Source organism: Meleagris gallopavo, chromosome 15 (assembly GCF_905368555.1).
Source record: "Meleagris gallopavo chromosome 15, MGAL_WU_HG_1.1, whole genome shotgun sequence".
NCBI lineage: Eukaryota > Metazoa > Chordata > Aves > Galliformes > Phasianidae > Meleagris > Meleagris gallopavo.
The window spans coordinates 13,082,665-13,105,034 of record NC_139418.1 but is presented as its reverse complement, the minus strand read 5'-3'; the positions used below and the strand labels follow the sequence as shown (position 1 = coordinate 13,105,034).

Sequence of the window (22,370 nt, the reverse complement as noted above, 5' to 3'; positions counted from 1 at the left end):
TGCAGGACGGCGCTTTGCTTGGTAATTGGCCGAAGTTTCAACCCTCGGAATGAAATCCTGGCGCTCTCGCCCTGAGCCCCCGAGGAACAGCGGCGCCCGCCTCCCGTCAATCACCGCACGCTCCATCTTTCCCTGTCCCGATTGGCTGCGCCGCCTTCGCCCCGCCTTTTTTCTTCCCGTGCCTTTTAAACGCGCCGCAGCCCGCCCCCTGCCAGGCTCTCTCTCCACCTACGCCTCGGCCGCTTCCCTTTGCGCCTCCGCGCCTTCCTATTGGCTGAGAGCGCCGTCCCTCACTGCTCGTGACGCGCGACGCGCCGTGACGTCGCCCGCCACCCAGGAAGCTCCGCCTATTTATTCTCAACTCGGCTCTTGAGGGGAAAAACAATTTCAAGATGGCGGCGGCGCGGATAACAATGGGGACTCGGGGCTTCGGGCCGGCCCGTGCCTGAGAGCGGCGGCCGCCCGGCCGCGCCGCGCCGGGGAGGGAGCGGAGCGGGCTCCGGCCGGACCCCCGGGGGCGCTGGGCAGCGGCCGCCGGGCAGGGCTGAGCGGAGAGCGGGGGAGCGAATCGGCGCCGGGCTCGAGAGAGAAGGAGGAAGTGGGGAGGGGGGGAGCGAGGCGGGCGCCGGGCCGGGGGCGGGAGGAGGAACCGGGCCGGGGGGCCCAGGTGAGGCCGACGGGCGGGGGTGGAGCGGCGAGGCCTCGAGGAGGGCCATGGCGAGGCCCGGCGTGCGGAGCCGGTGAGCGGCGGCCCTCCCCTCGTCCCTCCGGTCCATGGTGCTGCCCTCCTGCCCCATGGCGGAGTTCGTGGTGCCGCGGCACAGCGCGGTGATGGAGCGGCTCCGCCGGCGCATCGAGCTCTGCCGGCGGCACCACAGCGCCTGCGAGTCCCGCTACCAGGCCGTGTCCCCGGAGCGCCTGGAGCTGGAGCGCCAGCAAACCTTCGCCCTGCACCAACGCTGCCTGCAGGCCAAGGCCAAGCGGGCCGGCAAGCACCGGCAGCCGCCCCCGGCCCCGCCGCCTCCCGCGCCTCCTCCGCCCGCAGCGGCCGTCGCGGGGAGCGCCGAGAGGAGCGGAGCCAACGGCCTGGACGGAGAGTCGGCGAGCGGAGAGCAGCACGGCCGCGGCAGCACGCTGATCGCGGTAAGGCGCTGCCCGTGCCGCGCTTGGGGCTGTCAGGGTGTCACTTCGATAAGGACGTGTGTATGGCTGAAGGGGAGTTCTACCGGCGTGGGCTTTGCTGCGTCTTGGAAAGAATTTCGGCCGAAGTAGAGAGGCAGCGCTTGTTTGCCACCCGCTGCAGTGGGTGTGAGCACTGTGGGAGTCCCACTCCACCCATTACAGCCTGGCTGAGCACAGAACGCGAGTGTTTCCCTGGCCTCGTTAGTGCTGCTGGTTGTCAGGGCATGTGCACACGGCCACGGCTGCGTGTGTATCTGGAGAGGCTGCTGCTTAACTTGCCCCGAACCCTTTAAACGTAGTGAGCCTTTAAACACACTGCTGGCACTGCAGGCGTGTCAGCAATGTAGGTTAGTAGGGTGACCTCGCACAGGCTGCCCCTCCTAATGCCTGTCCTTCTCCAGAGCACCCATTGCTAAACGTTGACCTTTGTGGAAATGATGCAGTACTGCTTCAGGATTTCTTTATGAGGGGATGGTGGGTTAACCCGATGCATTTTCAGGTTACTGCATAGGTAAATCCTATTTTTAAGATGGTCTGCTTGCTCAGTCACAGTAGAAGAAGAGAATGTGGTTCTCTGCTGCCTTGGGCTTCACTTAGTTACAGTTTTTAAAACAGAATTGTGACAGAGCTCACTGAGTGTTCGGGTATGACTGTGCATGATGTGGAATTGTGAGACACGGCACGCAGATGTCAGCTTTCATGTAGTGCTGGGCAGCACATACCTGGTTGTGGACTTTGCAGCATGAGCTGAAAACGTTGCTCAGCTAACTAGCTGCTGTATCGTGTGAACCTAGGTTACTGACTGTTCTGAAGACCAAAATGCTTGTGATAGTTTGAGTGCTTCAGATGGTTGTTAAAGAAGAACCTTTGAGGGTGAGAAGAAACTTTCTGCCATCCTGGCAGTGATTCTGTAGCTGTAACTTGGTGTCAGACCACAAATGTCTTCAAACTCCTATTTTATTTTCCAGAGATTTGATGAGGTTTCTTTTTGTTTCCTATTTGGGCTGTGAAGCATTCTGTTTCTGGGGCTCTATCCATTAATGATGCATATTTGTGCAGCTCACTCCGCAGAGCTCTTTAGCATGTCAAATCCTGTCGCTTGAAGTGCCACCATGCTCCTTCAGATTGATCCTTGAAAAGAAAGATGTCCTTGATTCGTTAGTGTTGTTTCTTTTAAATCGCTTTGGATGTGGATTTGATCTAATTAGCAACCATTATAATGAGGGCTCTCAGCAGCAGTGTGGTTTTGAAATACAGTGCACATCTGGGGAAGCCCTTCTTGTTCAGGAAGCTGCTGCTAGTGGCCAATTTACACAACAGAAGAGGGTTTTAGTGTATGAATGACTCCTCCTCGTGCTGGCCTGCTGTTTCCTTCCTTGGATACATGACTGTAAGCTTAATTACAGCTACTGATTCATCTTCTCGTTACTAGGGTATAAAGTTAGTTAACGCTTTTGAAAAAAAAACAAAACACCCCCCAAAAAACTAGAAACTATCAAGAAACCTCTGCTGCTGGTTTTGTTCCTTTGGCACAGGAGATCTTTCTCTAAGTTGGCATTTTACCTCTGGCTGTACCTGTGGCTGAGGGGCAGCTCTTATTGAGACCAAATGTGTCTGTGCCTGGGAAGCACAAGGTTATGGTTTAAAATATTCAGTAGACTTTGGATTAACACCAAAATTATGTTTTAGAATATCCTGAGCGCATTCCTTTCAAAAGAATGCCATTAGGTCAGTGAAAGACGCATCACATCGGTGTAACCCTGTTACGGTGTGGAGTTTCTCTTGAAGCTGCATATGAATCTTCTCTTGGAGACCAGGAGCTGTATTCAAAGTTAATGAGGTATTTGTTTTGATCCTTGAGAGAAAAGTGACCTGTGTAAGTGTAAAGGGCATGGGATCTCACATCTATGAGCTGGCAGCAGGACCTGCAGCTGCTGTGCCACACGTGTGCCCAGAGCACAGCACTGTGCCCAGGTGCTGCCCTTGGTGCAGTCGTCCTGGGTAGAGAGAGCACCACCCTGTCACATCCTGTATGACTTGTTCACGTGGCCAAAGCCCGAAATTACATTTCCCTCCCAGTAGTTTCTTTCTGGTGTATATGCTGAGACTGAGCAGAAGCCAGGGACAGCGCCATCCTTCCTTTTCTTACTAAGCAGTGCTATCTTGTGAGTGCACAGAAACTAAGATTCGATATCGATGCAGAAATTCTTACGGATGGTTTGTGTGCTCAGTGGGCTTGTCTTTCATTTGAGGAACGAGATGAAAATACTGGCTTCCTATTAGAAAAGCTTGAATTTAAAGGAATATTCAAATGTTTAAATTTATTTTGCTTCAGGGTGACATTAAGACTTGTTCAGAGTAGAAGATGCTTAGTACTTGAGTAATGTCTCTTGTGCTGATCTTCTATATTTGAGAAACAGAGAAGTTGGGAAGGGACAGGAGCTGCCATCGAGCATGTTTATTCCTCTTTGCCAGTTTCTGTTTTGAGAAAGTTCATTTCAATAGTGTTTAAATTCTGCCTGCTGGAAAGGTTGCCTTGTATTTCTGACACTGTGATGTCGTGTATCCCTGAGCTGTGCACTGAGCACTTCCTCAGCATGGACAAGGAGCAGGTTGGGGTCTGCGTGTTCATCTCCACGCTGTGCTCCTTCTGGAAGGAGGCTGTGCAGTGCTTCTCTTCCCACCTGAGAGCGGGGGTTGTGTAGATGCTTTGCTTTGTCTGGGTCTGCTGTGGACGGGCGTTTCTGGAATGGGCAGAGATCTGCTCAGCCTTGGGAATGCTCTGTGTGAAGCTGTAGAGCAGAGCAGCGTTTGCTGGGGAGCGGTAGAGGTTTGTAAAAGTGCTGGTTGAAGCCAGGCACCCAAGTGAAAAATTAAAAAAAAAATTAAGGAGAATAAAGAAATGTTCTGTGATTGAAAGGAGCTGTAGTAGTAAATGAAAGGGAATAGATTGCCTGGATTGTAGTGACAAACATGGTTGCATTCTCCTAAGGGAGCCCAGGCTGGTATGCTGACAACTCAGGAGACCTCACTTTGGGGTAAGCTGTGGTGGATGGGTGTTAAATCGTGAAATTATGTTTTACCACAAAAATAGCAAATTATTTCCACATTATTTACACACAACTTCAGTACAGTGTACTCTTGCCACCATTGTTTGGTTTTGCTGACAAGTCTGATAGCTTGTTGCACAACAACTCTGACAGGTTTTTCTTTGTCTCCTTTTAATGCTGTGTGAGGTATTGTTGTGTGTTTGAAACACTTCCCCTCTCAGATTGGTTAGATATGCAGTGCTGAGCGTATATCTGAGCATATACCCCTGAGCTGCAGGGATCTGGCAGGGACTGATGTGCTGCTGCAGTTCAGGCGAGGTGGGCGATCCGGCGGCCGAAGGCTCTGCAGGGCTTTTTGATTCAGCAGAACAATTCCTGCAGCAGAAGCTGCCCCTTGTGACTAATGCAGGCTGGGCTATTTATAGCCATGCATATCCACAGCCCTTCTCCACTCCAGCAGGCAGTCACCCAAATACAAAAGACTTCTGGAATTAAAGTAACAGTCAAAATTAAAGTTAGCGCAGCAGTTTCGTTCTGACAACGCGCTGGAATGCAGGAACACATTTGGTAATAAAATGCTTTCCTTGCACGGAGAGTGCAACTTTGGAAGCTGTGTGTAGATGCTCAATAAGTAGAGAGTATGTTGCAGGGCCAAAATGGTATTTTTTCTATCCAAAATTTGCATATATTGCGACTCCTGATGTTTGCATTGGTCTTCCAGCTTGAGAGTTGGTCATCCTTATTGCTTCTGTCCTCAGCCAGGCAGGGAAGGAGAATGTGTCAGCTCAGAAGACTGTGCTGCTCCATGGAACTGGTGTGTGCTGCAGTATTGCCACTGCTGCTGGAGGCAAACTGGTGTGTTCCCCTGTCGGTGAGGGTGCTGGCATCTGGCTGGAAGGCATCTTGGAGCTGGAATTTTATTGCGTATGTAGAGTAGCACAGGATTTCTTCTTTGAAAACAGCCAGCATTTCCTCATGCTGTTATGTTGTGACAGATCGTTGTAGATATAACTGAAGACTGAAACTGTAAGCTTACTTGAGATGAGATGTAAAGCTTTATTGAAACCTGTAAGAAGAATTTAATACCCAAACATGTCATCAAGGAGTCCAAAAGGCACAGCATTCGAGTTAGGTCTTTAAAGTTTTATTTCTCTAATTTTTCCAAGGCATTCTTGGGGAAACAAAAACACCAAAAACCCCCCCACAAATTTGCTTGCAGTTTCTATAACTGTAAATTTATAAATATTTACCAACTATAAACATAATTATTTATGATATTGGAAGCCCCTTTCTTCCTTGGGTGACGGAAGAGTCCCAAAGCCACGAACTCTGTCAATGAATTTGCTGGCAGAAAGCTGGAGATCAAGTATTAGTCCATTCTCAATTTCTTGTTGGGCTTCCTGTTAGTGTGTGACTGGCTCTTACGAAGTCTGCCAACATGCCTTTGCAGTGAGGCTGCAGTATGGCTGGGTGTCGTGGTACATCATGCTCAGCTTTTGTAATGAGAGCGTTTGGGATGGATACCCCTGTTTGGGGAGGAGTGGCACCTGGTTTTTATCTGTTCACCTGGGTCAGGTGGGGAAGCCATGGTTTTGGCCTGGCTGCACGTGTACTCCTGCCAAGGAAACGTACTGTACTGGTTTAAATGCTTTGGATAAATGCTCTGGGGGTAAGAGTCGTAGGTAAAGTTAGGTAGACTCAGTGCAGAGAGCTTACAGGTTCCTCTGCTGCTGGGAGGTTGGGCAGCCTAAGAAAATTGGGAATACATTTCTGTTTCTGATCTTGTGACAATGGAAAGAATTGACTCGTGTTCCAAATAAAAGTGATTGATTCTCTGAAGGAAACCATGAATAACACATCAGAAAGCGACCGTGCTTTGCAAAATCATAATAGACAAAAAAGAAATGCTAAAGAGATTTTCTTAGTGAGTTGCAAGCTATGCTTTATTCTTGTCAGTGTGGATTTTTTTTTCCTTTGGAGTTTTGGCAGAAGAGAACAGGTTTTTCTTGCCTTGAGAACTCTGTTGGGGCAGCTCAATATGCAGATAACTTGCTGTCTAACTTGTATCTCATGTGTGCTATGTGTTGGGTTTTTTTTCTCCCAAAAAAGTCTTTAATTATATAAAGGCAAACGAATGAGAAGAACCAAATTCAACATTTCTCCTTCTGTTAGGAAACTAAGAGCTGAGATAGTATATGAGAAATGGCATTTCACAAGAGAAGGTTACGTTATTTGCAGAGCAGTTGTGTGAATTTCAGGTTTTATTACTTAGGAAGTTAAACACGAGTAAATAGAAGCTATCTGGTATGTTAATGATGACACTGGAGCAGTAACTGTTGGCACCTGCAACTGTTGGTACCACTGTCCTTTCTTGAGTGAAGAATGGAGGTGGGACGTGGAGGCCGGCTTTCTTCTGCTTAGCAGCTGGCTGCGTAGCTGCGGTAGCGTAACCTCAGCATAGTCACGATATCCAGGTATGTTTGTGCTGCTTTTCCTCTTAAAAGTGAGCTGGGATTCAAGTGCAGTTAGTAAATAGCTTCTACATTTCAGGGATTAAGTAGCCTTGTTGTGAATTGGGCTCTTTTCTGGTGCAGATAAGAGATAAGCGGATTTTCTTCTTTCCTGTGCGTCTGCTGGCTGTTGTGCACAGGTAGGATATCTTTCAATTAATTGTACATTAGATGAGGTGAAGCAGAGACCCCGAATTTTACCTCGTAAACAAATTCCTTTGAAGTTCTTTTTCCCCCCCCCCTTTTTTTTTTTTTTAAACGAAGGAATATAGTATGAGCTGAAAGAAGGGCTGCATAAGAGCAACTCATGTCAAGGAGTTAAAATTGGGAATCTGTGCATTCTGATGACTGTTAAAAGCCATGCAGATATGGTAGACCTGGGTTTTTGTGGGGGAAGAAGCCTGTGATGGACACTAAGGATCTATGCCTACATCTAGACTTCAGTAAATTTAGTTTAGAAGCACAAATGATTTAATCTTGCATATATTGCAAGTGGTGCAGTACAGCAGCAAAGACCTCAGCACAAACCAACTTCAGGAATACCTCTCCATCAACCTAAGTGAGTTTTGCAGCCCACAGAGGACTGTGGTCTACCCGAGCCCTAAGCTGCCTGCAGTGCCTGCAGGAGTTATGGTTGCAACAGTGGTTCTGCTGGGCCTTGGTTCTGTTTTAATACAGAAATTCGCTTCAACCACGAGAAGAATACATTTAGTGTACAAAACTAAATTAGTACTTGTATGTTATTTTTTGGAGAGTCTTTTTTCCTTAATGATTTGGAATTAAGGAGGATCCATCCCAATCTTTGATTGACTCACCATATGACCTCAGGCAAGTTACTCATCTACCTTGAGCTTCAGTTTTCCCAGTTGGAGTATTAAGTAAACAACAGGAAACTTGCTAGAAGCCAAATGTTGGGGTTGAATTGAAGCTTCCTCACTTTCTGTTGTTTTCAGTTTTTATGAAAAATCAGATTTCCTTTATTCTCTTAAGTTAGTAATTGAAAAAAAATTGCTCTGGGTCTGCTACTGAAACTGTAGATGGGATGTTGAGATTTAGTGAAGTTCCAAATGTGTCCCTCCTCTTAGGAGCTCTGCTGCTCATCTCATTACTTTGCTGCTGTTTCCATGAGGCAGCAGAAAGATCTTGGTCTCCTGGAAACTGCAGTCCATCCCTCTTGTAAAAATGAGATGTTGGTGTTACCTATGCAAGCATGAAGCAGTGTTTGTTTCCAAAGATGAGCTAGCTGTGGACGGTTAACGAGAAAGCAACCACTGTGATCCAGTCCTTCTATCCTTAAATCGAAAGAATGCTGTTGCCCAGGCAAGTGCCGTAACATTCTTGATAATTTATGCTGGCTCTACACACAACCTTTTGCTTCAGTGCCGAGATCTTGAAGTTTCCCCTGTTTGTTCTTGGATGAAACGTTTTTTCCCCAAGGGTTAGTGGACTGCATTCTGGAGACTGCGTATTAAAGTAAGTGTGCTTGTTTTGAGGTTTGTTTAATGAGTTGCTTTTCTGCCATCTGAGAGAGCTATTGTTCAGTGAACCACACTTGAGACGAGTGGCTTTTTGTGGGGATTCTCCTCATGTGTCCTGCTGGGACACACAAAGGCATCTTTTCCAGGTCAGGGGAAAAGGGTTCCCTCTTCAGACGTGCAGCTCTGAGCTGTCGCTGCCCTGCAGGTTTGTCTGTCTTGGTGTAGTGATCCCAGTACAGCAAAGCCCAGCTGTTTGGCAGATTTACCTGAGGGGGGAATAATTCGTTGTCATCTTTGATGTGTGCATGTGTTCTGTTTTCTGCTATTTTTGAGGTCACTGAAAAGAAGTTAAAATTTGAAAGAGTGCTGCCAGAGGAGAAGTTGAACTGGGGGACCCACACTCGGCTTTGTGGAACCGAGGTGCTGTTGCTGTACCCTCTGGTTGCTTCTAGGTGGCACTGCAAGAAAAAGAATGCGTATTCACTGGTTGTAGATTAGCCAACTGTTGAGCTGGTTTGTGCTCTGGGGGCCATAGAGCAGAGTAGCAGGGGGCAAATGCTTCGGGAGAAAAGAGGAAAGGAATAAACTTTGTGTGGCAGAATTGACTGAGCTTCTAATTGCAGTTATGTATGAATGGAGCTGTGGTCACTTGGTGACAAACTGGTTTTGCTTAATGCCAAAAATGTGATTGTGTACAAAAATTACATACCTGTTTATCCTCCAGTAATTAAAATCACAGGATAAATGGTCCTCTTTTTTTTTTTTCTCCTTAATCTCTTAATGTGAGACTCCTTTACAAAGCAGTCTTGCTGGAGAATTATACAATGTGTACATAGACCAAATAAATACAGGTTGTTAATCTCAATTTGAATCTTATTGTTCTTCCATGTTTTTACATTTTGAACAGGAATTTGTTCGATTTAGCATCTGGTTTGGAAGGTTTACTTTACAGAGTTAAAGCCTCTGTTCCTGAATCTGCTGGAGCTTCTAATGTTAACTCCAACTCCTCATTTCTGTCTCTTTATTTATAAGAATCCTGTATCCTTTACAAGATTACAAGAGATGATTGATTTGGAAGATTTTAGCAAGGAAGTCATCTCATGATTTGTAAAAAACAAAGACCCAGCCCTTCTTTTCCCCCTAAAATGTTTTATTCCTTTTTTTTTTTTTTTCTCCCCCATATTCAGAGCTAGACAGTGTTTTTGTAAGAAATAATCTGAGATGTGAAACTAAATAACTAAAATCTTTCTTTCTTTCTTTCTTTTTTTCAGCAGCTCCATGAGACTGTGAAAAGAAAGCTTGATAGTGCTGCTTCCCCTCAGAATGGAGACCAGCAGAATGGCTTTGGTGATGTATTTTCCATTTCCAAGAAGCTGCGTCGTGATGATGGTCTTGGTGGAGTGAGTGGTTCTTCCAATGGAATGCCCCCTGTGTCTCCACTCCATCATCTTGACAAGAAATCTGCCAGTGGAGATACCTTGCAGCTTAATGGAAAACATCCGATGGGACTCGATGGCATCAGCAAGAAGTGTCTTCCAGATTCCAGCCTGCAACTGAATGGAGGTGGTGATGCTGATGATTCATTTCCTCTGAGTTTGAACAAAGAGCTGAAACAGGAGCCTGTAGATGATCTTCCGTGTATGATTGCTGGAGCAGGGGGTTCTATATCTCAGAACAACTTGATGCCTGATCTTAATCTTAACGAGCAAGAATGGAAGGAGCTTATTGAGGAGCTTAATAGGTCAGTGCCCGATGAAGACATGAAGGATCTCTTTAATGAAGACTTTGAAGAGAAAAAAGATGCGGATTCTTCAAATTCAGCTGCACAGACTCCATTGCCGCAAGATATTAACATAAAGACTGAATTTTCCCCTGCACCCTTTGAACAGGAGCAGATGGGATCTCCGCAGGTTAGATCTACTTCTTCAGGTTCAGCATTTATCGGTGCTGCCTCTGTTCCTGTAAGTGCCGCGTCTCCGGTGGTCGGTAGTTCTCAGGCTATGTTTCAGCCTTCTAGTCAGTCAATGACTGAAAATGCTAATCAGCCCATGATGCAGGCATCAAACCACTCTCAGAACGTCCAGAGACCTCTCCCCAATGTGCTTTTACCTGGGAAGGGGGCAGGAAGTGCCAAAGAAATGTCCTCTGCTCATCAACTCCAGCAGATTGCTGCCAAGCAGAAGAGAGACCAGATGCTGCAGAACCAGCAGCAGGCTTCCCAAGTCCACCAAACCAATCAGATGTCTACCTGGCAGTCTGGGCCTTCTCACAGCCCACTGGCTGTTCCATATACCATGGAAAATCCCACCAGCCCTTCAGTTTACCAGCCGGACTTTAACAATCAGAAGCTCATGATGCCTAATATGGGAAATAAAAGCTCTCCGAGAGCTGGAGGCAACTACCATGTGAACATACTGGGTCATCAGCAAAACAGCATGAACCAGAACCCTGTGAATAGTCAAGGCTCAGTGCTAGACTATGGGAACACCAAACCTCTTTCACATTACAAAGCAGAATGTGAACAGGGCGTTGCAGTACCTGGTCAGAACAAGACTCCCATGTTGGCTTACATACAGCAGCGCCAGCAGCAGCCACTGTCCCACGTGAGTGATGACCAAAATGGAATGATCCTGTTGAAACCCAAGTCTGGAAACATTACCTACCGACTGCCGCACAGTCAGGTACGTGTTCTGATCTTTGTTACTTTTGTTTAGTAACAGATTTAAGGTTTTGAAAGAGGATGTTGGGTAGGTTAGATTGGAGTATGGGTTACTTGATGGTGTTTCAGATCAGCTGCTGCGTGTTCCTAAAGAAGATGGTAGTACACACTGTGCTGAAGCAAAAGTCAAGCACTGTATTTTCCACCGAGGAAAGTTTTTAATATGCAGTTCTAGGTCACGTTGGTAACGTGTGGTTTGCAGCTTAATACACTTCATGGGCAACAAATTATGTCACACTTCACAGAAGGTTCTACTTACAAAGATAAATAGATGCTTTGTGAACTTTTGCCTGAAATAGCTCACAGAACTGCAGTGTTAAACAGTGTTCTAGCAGAAGATTTGCTTTCTTTACTTTCTCCTTCGTCCCTGTCTTCTGTAGGAGTTGGCTCACTATAAACAGATACGCCTTCAGTTGCTGCTTTTTGGAGAGAGATGGGAGTGAGGGCTGCGTTCTTGGTTACTTGGGTGTTACTTGGCATTTTTTAAATCTAAGAATTTGTTTCTGGTTAAGTCTGTGGGAATGGGAATGTATCTTTAATAGGTAATATTTGTCTGCTTGAAGCATTGTGCTTCAGGTTTTCCTATAAAGGAGAACTCCACGTTGTGCTTCTTTGCCTTATGAGGTGTAATAAATTTGCAATATGAAGATAACAACGTATAGCTGATATTACAGATATGCTGCAGGTAGAAATGTATATAGCAGGTGGGGAAGAACAGACTTGTAGGCACGTGCTACTGAATCCCCACGATGCACATATTGGAAGACTTGCTGTCAAAAAAGGTCTTTGTTAGAAGGATTAAAAGTGCGAAAGCCATCGGAGCTCCAGCTCTTGTAGTGTGTTCCTTCAGTAAAGGAAAACACAAAATACATGGCATAAAGGCCTGATTAGTCTGTGGTAAAGACCACAGTGATGTAAAAATAAAAATGAGATCAATAATACATGCTTCATAAGGCACAAGGAAAATTAATCTCTTTAAAAGCTAGCGGAAGTAACGATCTAATGATATTTTTGGTGAAGAAAGAAGGAGGGGAAGGGTGAAGATGATTGTGTGTGGCACATCTATCTCTTGCTGAAAAACTTGAAGGTGACCTTGTGTCTGTGCTGTCATGCTTGCATTGAAATAACAGAAATCCTAATGAATACTTCTGGAGAATTTCTAAGAAGCTTGCTTACAGAACAACTTAGCACAGCATTACCTATATTTGGCTCATGATTTCTGACAAAACTGCAGCAAGTGAGAACCAACAGCCCAGACCATTAGCTGAATTCTGAATGTGAAAATAAATACGTTTGCATAATTTGAAATGAGGCTGAACTGTGCTTAGAAATGACAACAAATGTCAAATTCCAAATGGATTCTCATGTACAAAGAGATCGGTATCAGGTCTTGATGGATAATTGTTCCATATTACTTTGACTTGATGGCTTTTCCTGAGTTCCTGTCTCCAAAACAGAAAGAAAAAAGCAGACTTAAGAAAAAATGAATACAACCAGTTATCCATAGTAGTGTTTTTCCTGTATAATATGATGAAGGCTGGATTGGTGGCCAAACGTTAGGACTCTTCATTTTGGTCAGTGATGTTTCTTCCCCCTCACCTGTGAATAATAAAACTCTGATACTAAAAAAAAGTCAACATTAGGAGGGGAGGTGTAAACTTTCAGAATTAAGTGTTGACAGAAGAGGCAGGATATAACTATATGATGAAATTTCAAAGCTAGTTGGAAAGCTGCAACCAAAGGTAACTGCAGTTGGTGCATTTGAAGTGTTTGTAATGGCAGCATTCCCCTGGCTGAGCAGAAGCACACAAAGCTGCGTTCCCCTTTCTGAGCTGGAGTTTGGGAAGTACTTTGAGGCTTGAGTTAAAAACTCTGTTCCTGAATCTGCTGGAGCTTTTGACATTAACTCCAACTCCTCATTTCTATGTCTTTATTTATAAAAATCCTGTATCCTTTACAAGAGACAATTGAACTTGTGGTCATCATTATGAAAACGTCTTTCCTTGTCTGTGTGACTGTACAAAGTCTTTAAGTTCTAGAGGGGTAACCTCCTTCTGTGACTCACATCATTGTTTTTACGTTCTGCAGGATCAAACCACATCTCCTAATGTTCCTCGTGTTCCCGTTTCTGTCCCGGGTGCTGGTGTTGGTGCCCAGGCTCCCAATGTCACCATGGCAGGGAACCACAGCAACCAGTCGTATCTTAGCAATCAGCAGCAAGCAGCAGTGATGAAGCAGCACCAAATGCTGATGGACCAGCAGAAACAGAGAGAGCAGCAACAAAAGCACTTGCTCATGGAGCAACAGAAGCAGCAGTTCCTAATGGAGCAGAGACAACAACATCTCTTAGTTGAGCAGGTAAGGGGGGCCAGCAGTTTTTTCTTCCTTTCCACTGACGTGCTTTGGCTGACTTAAAGCTGTGTTTGAGATGTTATAGAACTACTACAGCCTTATGAAATAGGGGATGTAAACTACAAGATGTTTTGGTATAAATCACTGTTCTGTTTTATATAAAATCAACTACAAAATGTAACTGGTTCCTGAGACATTCGTTCTGTTACAAGGCACAGCTGTGAATTAAAAGAATAAAACAGCTAGAATTTAATAGTGTGGAAATGCAAGCTGATACCTACAGGAAGAGAAGATATACCAGTGATGATATAATTCTTTGCCTTCCTTCTTTCACAAAGGAAATGAGAGCAAAATAATAAAAGGTTGGGATATCCTTGATGTTTTGGAGAGCTTTAAGCAAGGGACTCTGTAAGCTGGTTGAGTTCTGCCTTTCCTCTCTGTGAGTGCTGACAGTTCACGTTTCAAATTTTAAATCGTCTTTCATTTGTTTATTTGGGGAAAATAATTAGACATCTGCATCCAACTTGCATCTTATCCTGCCAAAAGAATTTAACTCTGCTATCCATCAGACTGTGCAGAAAGCTGCTTTAGTCTCTCTCAGGGAAATGGGCTCCTTGCGTGAACCTTTCTAAGTTTTAAACCTTTTGCAAGTCTTTCAGCTGGGAATCGGTCTGAAGGGCCTTACTCCTGTCATTTGTGCTTTTCTGCATTTCTGAGCAGTCCATGCAGGCATGTTCCACACATTGTCACTGTACAAACAGAACAAATCTCTGTGCTGAGTACAGAGGAAAGGAAGATGAATTTTCAGAGAAGGTTTTAGGTCCAGGCGGAATTTACAATTCAGATCTTCGTTTTGTCTTTCAGGATAATTGATTGGAGTGGGGGAGTGTGGAATGTAATCTTTGGGGACAACAGAGGGAAAAAAGAAGTGTTAATTTATAGAAAAAACTGAGAGTTGCATATATTCATTAATTAAAAGACAAAACAAAAAGTCATTGAAGTGCATCATTGGGTGATAGTTTCAGGTAACATCCCCTCTCAGATACTGTGAGATTTTCTTACATTTGGTATTCTGTATCTTTTTATTTTTTTGCTGAGCCAGCCTTCTGCAGCTCTTGGTTCATCCTACTGCTATGGCATACTTCCCTGGCTTCTGTGGTCAGCCCCTTTCAGGTCTGACTGGTCCTACAAGCAGCAGGTCCCTTCTGTGAAACAGCCTGCCCTCCTCATTCCTCTGCGTGTCTCAACAGCTTCTCAGTTGCAGACACTTTGAAACAATGGTAGTAATGTGTACCTGCCTGCTTTTCACATTGCACTCATCTCTTCTTGAGGGGCTTAGTGCTTATGTCTTTGTCCTAGGACTCTTGAAAGGGAATTTCTGTCCCTGCCTGTGCTCTGTGCATGTTTTTACATAAGTGAGTACTTGTCCTTGGTATCACTCTTAATGCTCTCAGAATTTCAACCTGCTTGAAGATAGCTCTGGAGGAAGGGCCAGAAATGCTGTCTGAGATGTGTTTTGTGGTGTAAAAACAGTCTTTTGGCTGTTGATATTGTCAGAATCACACTTAGTGCATGCTCCTACACACTTTCTCCCATTCCCTCCGTGGCTTTCCATTCCCTTTAAATTTGCTAGTATTGTAATGAATTTGTCACAAAGTACATACAGATTGGATGCCCTTTTTAAAGAAGCAAGCTGATTTCAAACCATTACTAGGGCTTGTTGCAATAAACAAGTGAATTATTGAGAAAATGGTTTGGAACAGTGATTGTAGAACTTGCGTAGCTCCTGTTGTAACCTTAGTTTTGTAGTTTTCCACGATCTTCTGAGACACCCAATAATTTGGGTTTGTATATGTTTTTGGTTTTGAAAACTGGACCTAGAAAACATGCTTTTATTTTTCTGTGCAACGCTGGTATTTATGACTTGTACTTTTACTTTGCACTCTTTAAATAAATTGATCTGGGGGCAAAGAGTAAAAGGTATTTGTGGATTTTTAGGTGTTTTTGCTTTTCTTCTTTTTATACTTGTTAGAGTATCGTACCTTTAGGATATTGCTGAAAATGGCTGAATGTTTCACTGATTAAGAAACTAATACCTGTGACTTCCAGTTATTTAAAGGCTTCAGCTGAGAACAAAGGTCTGAAATTTAAGGTGACAGAAGCTCCTGTAATTACCAGCTCCATGTAAAAGCATGCGGGTAGCTTGGTTTTCATCCAGGATAGTCGCTCTTGGAGAAGTCTTGACTTGCCTCCTACTTCTTCTGCATTGGATCTTTCCTAGGAGAAGCAGCGGCAGCAGCAGGAGCAGCAGCTGCAGCGACACCTGACCCGGCCACCTCCCCAGTACCAGGACCAGCAGCAGAACCCATACCAGCAGCAGGTTGGGCAGTTCACAGGTGAGCGTTGTGAAGTAATGGCAGAAGTACTGGGAATAAAACCAGGTGCCACGGAGTTCCTAGACTGGAGAGCTTATGATTAATTTATTGCAACATCTTCCTGTGTTACTGTGCTTTTAAACTTTTAGAGCTAGGCTCTGGTACACTTGAAAAAATAACAGCTTCCTCTGACCTAAAAATCTAAGACATTGCAAGCTTCTGATTCTGTAATATTGCTGTGGAAATGGATAAAACTTGGCCTTTAGAACAATGAAGGTATTTCATTTTTATGCTCCTATTTTCCTTTACAGATGTTAAATTCTCCTTTAACTTTTGTGTGTGTAGTACTGCTCTAATGTTCTCCTCTTTAGAAGGGAATGGCATCCTATGTGGTTCGTGTGGGATTTGGTTTTGTTTCGTAGGAGCTTGGTGTGTCTTGATTGTACTGACACTGATAAATGTTGTTTTTTGCCATGAATGTGGAATGGCACCATGAATGTGGAAGAAGCAGAGAACATCAAAAAAATTGTCTCCTTACCTGACAAATCCTTACTTACCGTGGCATTAAGGAGATACTTGCTTTCTTCTATAAAGCTATAGTATGCAAAATGTGCATATTCTCTTCTTTCTGTTTCCTTGCTCTATTCCTGCAGAAGTAAATGCCAAATGGAAAAGATGCAAGTAGAAATACAATACTCTCATTCAGTGTTTGTGATCATACAGTAGAGCTAGGGCTGGGCTTTGTTACTTCACTGAAAAACTTGATACCAATGCAGGAGGTTTATGGTAACAGTGGTCAGTAATGGACTTCGAATACTGAAATTCATTATCTTGTCTCCTGCTACATTCCTACAGAAATATACTAGTACCTCTGTTAGAAGTAGAGTATATGTTCTATAATGAGTATCAGTATTATTTTTCCCTTGCTTTGATAATTGTAATTGTTATTCTGCATCTTAAATGCTGGTATGTGTTCTACCTCTTCACTGTATGGTTCCAGTATGACCTCCCACTTGGCCCTGTAACACTGGTTAATTAATTGTTAATTCAGTGGAGAGTCAGTGTTACTCGTATGTCTTGAATTATCTTTTTAAAAAATCTTTAGCTTTTTTTTTTTGTTTGAAAGTAGAGGAAGTTCTGTGTAGGCAGGTTTCCCTTGGCTGGCTAAATGTGGGGAGAAAGTGGATGACATATGCACTATACTTCACAGTGCTTGTCTGTTTTTTTTTTTTCTTGTTTTAAGTAACAGGGATGTTTCTTACAGGGAAATGCTTTTTTTCTTTCTTTTTTCCCTCTTTACTGAGTTTAGAAGAGAAGACCTGTTGTTTGCTGACAATAGATGTTTTTGTAAATCATCCTTGTTATCAGCATTGCATATTAATGTAGCGAATATTCATCATGGAAATCCAAAAGATGTTTGAAGCAATTGGGCAGATGAATACAATGGGAAAGGTGTTACAACAAAGGCGTGATGACAAAAGGACTGGCACATTAGAGAGGTGCTATAAAGGAAGGGAAGAAGATTGCTCACTCATATCAGAAGATTCCAGGTTCGCAGAAGAAAGCTTCACCAGGGATCTCCAGAAAGAGATCCTTCCCCACTGGCAGTCAGCCTTTCAATGAGGTCTAAGAGAGGTGCAGCCAGGCTGCAGACCTTCCAGTCACACTGCTGAACTGCCTTCACCTGTGCTCCCAGGGCTGATCTGGTCCTTTCCTCAGGTGCTCAATCAGTGGTTCAGGCTGTGACTCAACAGTCACTATACAATATTTAACTAAATATTTATGAAAGTTGCCTAGAAGAAAAGACATTCCTGGAACACAACTGGAAATCCTGCAGTTCTTGCAGTAAGAGACTCACTGTGTATGCACAGAATAACTGACAGTGTGTGTATGCAGTAAAAATGATATTTTTTTAACAGACTAACAAATTGTATGTGTGTGCATACTTCTGTTCACAGAGAAACATCACAGTCCTGCCCAATAAACCCTAATTTTTTTAACGTTGGTGATGTTGAACTCGTAGAAGTGGCATTCAGACTTTTTAGGAAATTGGCATATCTGTGTTCGAGATCAGACTGGACACAGTACTGCTGTCAGTGTGCTGGTTGCTTAAATTGTTTTATACAAATGTATCTGCATTCTGGCTTATAGCCTCAACAGGCTTAGATTGGCTGTGGTTGAACTGAGCAGTTAATGTACATAATATTTCTTTGTATTTCAGGATCATCTTCAGCCATGCCTGGGGTCAGTAATTTAGGACAGTCCAGCTCCAGCAGTCCACGGATGTTTCCTCAGGCCCAGAACATGATTCAGATGGGACCTGGACACAGTTCTGTCGCACCGCTGCAGTCCGGCTCCAGCCAGCAGGACCGGGGGGTGACTCAGTACGCCAACATGCAGAACATTCAGCGAGGGGGGCTGTACAGCATACCGTCAGGTATGGTTCCCCAGCATGCAGCTCAGAGTGCCAATGGACAGCCACCGATGCAGAGACAAGGCAGCTTGGGCCAGGGTGCTGCTGTTCCTGCTGGGTATGGGCAGAATACCTTAGCAAACTCAAGTATTTCTCAACAGCACAATAAAGGCGCTCTGAATCCAACCTTATCTAAGCCACAGATGGCAAGAGTACCGGCTGCTATGGGGGCTCAAAATCCATCTTGGCAACACCAAGGTATCCCTAATATTAATAACCAGACACAAGGAAACAGTGGCTTAGGACCATTTTCTGCCAGCTCCTCTTTCCACATGCAGCAAACTCATCTGAAGATGGCCAACCAACAGTTTGCTCAAGGAATGCCTCAGGTAAGCCTCAGCACCAGCAGACCCATGACCTCAATGAATGCTGCCGTGTCTGGGCAGATGCTGTCGTCATCTTTAGGCACGCAGCAGCGGACAAACCCACCTACACAACAGCAGGTACCCTCACAGCAAGTCTTGCCTGGCATCAACCAGACTGTTCCGGATCTGAATGCTTTCAACCAGAATCCAAATCAGCAAATGCCCAACAGAGGTAATATGCACTGTAGTCAAGGGTACCCTGTGAGGACAAGCAGTCAAGAGCTGCCTTTTGCCTACGGCAGCCAGTCAGGCAATAATGGACTTCAGAACTTAACTGGTGACACAGATCTGATAGACTCTTTGCTGAAAAACAGGACTTCGGAGGAGTGGATGAATGATTTGGATGAGTTGTTGGGAACTCATTAAAACAGGGCTGGGGGTGGGGGGTTCTACTTTTTTTTAATTATTTCATGAAATATAAACAACACTTGGACCAAAAAACCTGTGGCATTGAGGAGACTTGCAGGCATTAGAGGTGAATGGTTGGGAAGGGGACTGGAGCTGCTTCTCAGTGAGTGCTGACGCGTGGTAATGGCGCACCAAGCAGGGCTGCAGGAGTAGTGCGCTTTGTCCTGGCGTCTCTGGGGAGTTGCACGTTTAGACAGGTCAAACAAAGCTGTGCGTGTCCCATCCAGCCTGTCAGAAATCTCACTTGCAGTGTTCTAAAATGAAAAATTATTTAAAAATAGAAACTGTTTCTCAGAAATAGTGCAGAAAGAAAGCAAATAGTTGCAGAAACTTAGGACTTAGTTTTCTGCAACTATTACTTGCAATCATTATTGTCCGTAGCTTGACGTGCTATTATAGTACTGTCATCACATGTCTGACTTTTGGTTTGAGAAGAGGCTATATGCACCTGAGTACGCTTGCAAGACGCTGTGAACTTTTTCCACCGCTGAAGCATGTGCCTGTACTCTCAATAAGCAAGTGATATTTCACAGAAAGTGTTTCTAGATGCTGGTGATAGATGAAAGAAAGTATTAAAACCTGGCCAGTTAGTCAAGGTAGTCTTCTTAATAGATTGTAGTCTTTTAAGCTGCAGTTTGCACTCTGTTGTAGAGAGGCACAGTTCTTGGCTTATACCTTACTGTGTTTAAAGGGGGAATTTCTTATGGGAGAACTTTTAAACTATAGTAGGTTTAACATGAATTGTAAAGCCATTTCCTTTGCACCTGTTTCTTCATAACTTATTTCCAAAGGTAGTTGTATTTAAATGAAGGCTTTGCTTCATGACAGCTCATTTAGTTTTCTTTGTTGTAAAAAGTAAAATTAACGTTTGAGATCAATTCATCCCCCAAAGCTAGCAGTGAACAATGAGCACAAGACTTTGTCACTTCAGGGTAAAATGAGGAAAAAAAGAACTTGGCTGAGAGGTGAAAAGTCCTTATCAGTAACAATAGCACAAGCAGCCTGGGAGAATGCTTGCATCAAGGTTGCTCCAGTATTGAAGTCTCCCCCTTTAAATACTTTTGTTTTTAATACCGGGTTATGAGTTTGGTAATCTTTCTGTAGACAGGTAGGTTTATTCCTTTAATATCCCTTGAAGCAGATGCTGGTTCTTTAGCTCAGCCCAAGGAGACCTCTCGTCCGTGTTGGGATTACTCACAGAAAGGACTGAAACCACAGTGGCAACAGACAATGTTCCAAAGTCCTTACTTTTACCAAAAAAATCCCTTGTCCACCAACAAACCACCTTGCCTTAACCTTTACTTTAAAATGAAAATAAAGTTGAAAGCTTTTGTTTTAAATGCACAAATACCTCTTCCCTTTCTAAATCCACTTCTTTTGGAAAACTCCTATAAACTTTTTAACCAAACCCAGCGTTGTGATCTAAAAGCAATTTCCCTCAACAGACTGTTCTTCTTCAGGAGTTTTCCACTCTGCAGAATGTGTGAGAGGGTTTTATTCCAGTGGGTGAGGGGAAGTGAAGGATAACATGGAATTCGAAGAAGGAAAATGTATTCCTGTATCTGCAGCTCCTTTGTCAGACAATTTGCACTTTTAAAAACTGCTTTTTTTTTAACACTAATACTTTAACCCTTTCCAAAATGCATGGAACGTGGTTTGTCCGACGCGCTCACCCTGCCATATTTCATATGGATGAATTGTGCTCTGTTGAACAGATTTGATATTGTATCACGTTGAACCGTTGGCAAAAGATGCGCGTTGATCAGTGGATCCCACCATTGAGTAGTGGATAGAACTTCACTGAAGCAGACTTAATCCCTTGTAGCTTTTGAAGAGGTAACTAAGATTGTCTTTGGATGGGAAGACGAAGGTGTTAGTTGCTTTGGTTGTTGACACTTATGATATTTTCTAGAATAAGTAGTTGAGATGCAAATAACTGATGCTGACTTTTCTTGTACTGGCAATCTAAGAAAAGAGCTAGTGAGTGGTTTAGTATTAAACCAAAAACTGGTCCAAGGTAAGTGTCGTTAGCGTATAGATAAACTAGCAATGGCAGGGGAAGAAATGTTTGCTGTATTTTTGTTTTTAAGGGTTAACTTTGCACCAGTGTGCCTTCCCTTCCTGCTGGGGGTGTTTGGGACCTCATAATTTCAAGTGACACCTTTCAGTGTCGCTATTTCCACTCCCCCACTCCCCCGTTGCCCCTTACAAACACTTGAGAGATATAACAGGGTAGTAGGATTCAGCTTTTCATTCTTCCCTGTTTAGTGTGCTGAAATCTGCGACGTCCTCTGGTAGATTTTGCACACAGTCTTTGTTCTGAATAAGTAAAAAAATCCATCTGCTTTTAATTTCTTAATCAGAGGAAAAGAGCATCTTCTGTTTGCATTATTGCTACCAAAAAGGCAATCCAGCATAACGCCCAGTGAAATGCAGCTGTGCTCTTTCCTCCACTGTTTCTGGAAGCTAAGGTGGATATTGCCCTGTTTGACCAGAGGTTTGTTCAGGAAGGTATCGAGTTTTGGTGACAGGGCCTTTTCATGGTACTGTTGAACTAAAATGAAGTGTGATTCTAGGCAGCCTGGCTTATAATGCCTGTTGGTCTTCATGTGTGAACGGGATCCAAACACCACTTGACCTGGTAGGAAGAAACAGCCCTTGCCTCTGTTTTTGGGCCCTGTCCACATCGGACTGTTACGGTATCACTGTAACAATGCTGAAACAGTTCAATGGAAACGAAAATACGGTTTAGATGTCTGTAGGTGCATGGGTAGGGCTGAGCTTTGCCTTTATGCCCTTCTTCATGTAGCTGTCTGTATATGCACTTGGGCTTTCCATTTGCTGCAGCTTCAGAGCAATAAAATGTAGCTCCACTGAACTGCACCTGGCCAGCCGCCCATGGCTTTATTTATAAACTGCGGTTTTGGTTGGGTGGGAAAGGTGAGAGTGTCACTGTGCAACATCCACTGCCTTCCAAAAACCACGACTCGATTGAAAAGGGTGCTCAAAATTTTGTTATACACATTTCCTTTGTGTAAATAAATGTTTACAATTTTATATTAAAGATTTGAATAAGAGTTAGATCTTCTGACTGTATATTTTTTACTTTTTATAGATTTTAAAACTATAATTCTTTATATATGTGTTTGGGGGGTATTATGGTAAGTTTTATGCTTGTAAATGGAGAACAGTTGAATTTGATGCTAACCTTTATGAATTTTTGTCATTGAAATGTATAAAGAGTCCATTAATCCCCTTATTCTTTTACTACAATTACTGGTGCACACCAAAAAGAAATCCTTCACTTCTGTTTTATCATTATAAAATAAATATTTTGCTAGTGTATGAAACATGCATGGTGTGACGTTATACCTTTGTGTGAGCTGAGCAGCAGCTCAGCAGCGTTGTTTGCAGTGTGTTGGTTCCCTCATCCCAGCACACAGCTCTGGCCAACCTGA

At 43.9% G+C, this 22,370-nt stretch overlaps 1 protein-coding gene across 2 annotated transcripts; it reads left to right on the top strand.

Annotated features, from left to right (window-relative positions):
• The first annotated feature begins 324 nt into the window (after nt 1–324).
• MAML1 (mastermind like transcriptional coactivator 1) lies at nt 325–22,262 on the top strand. 2 transcript variants are annotated; one of them, XM_085237026.1, is made up of 5 exons: nt 325–1,143; nt 9,495–10,901; nt 13,028–13,297; nt 15,573–15,687; nt 17,888–22,262. In XM_085237026.1, the coding sequence occupies exons 1-5, from the start codon at nt 775–777 to the stop codon at nt 18,868–18,870; spliced, it is 3,144 nt and encodes a 1,047-aa protein (XP_085093152.1). In that variant the 5' UTR covers nt 325–774; the 3' UTR covers nt 18,871–22,262. The 2 variants fall into 2 exon arrangements, with proteins under 2 accessions (XP_085093152.1, XP_019475863.2); XM_019620318.3 differs by having other exon boundaries at nt 9,492–10,901.
• Nucleotides 22,263–22,370: the final 108 nt, after the last annotated feature.

What these genes read in the sequence shown, in the direction of transcription:
- MAML1 (XM_019620318.3), top strand. Translation starts at nt 775, where the DNA reads ATGGTGCTGCCCTCCTGCCCCATGGCGGAGTTCGTGGTGCCGCGGCAC. An exon ending in GCGGCAGCACGCTGATCGCG is followed by an intron (nt 1,144 to 9,491) that starts GTAAGGCGCTGC and finishes TCTTTTTTTCAG; the next exon opens with CAGCTCCATGAGACTGTGAA. An exon ending in AACATCTCTTAGTTGAGCAG is followed by an intron (nt 13,298 to 15,572) that starts GTAAGGGGGGCC and finishes GATCTTTCCTAG; the next exon opens with GAGAAGCAGCGGCAGCAGCA.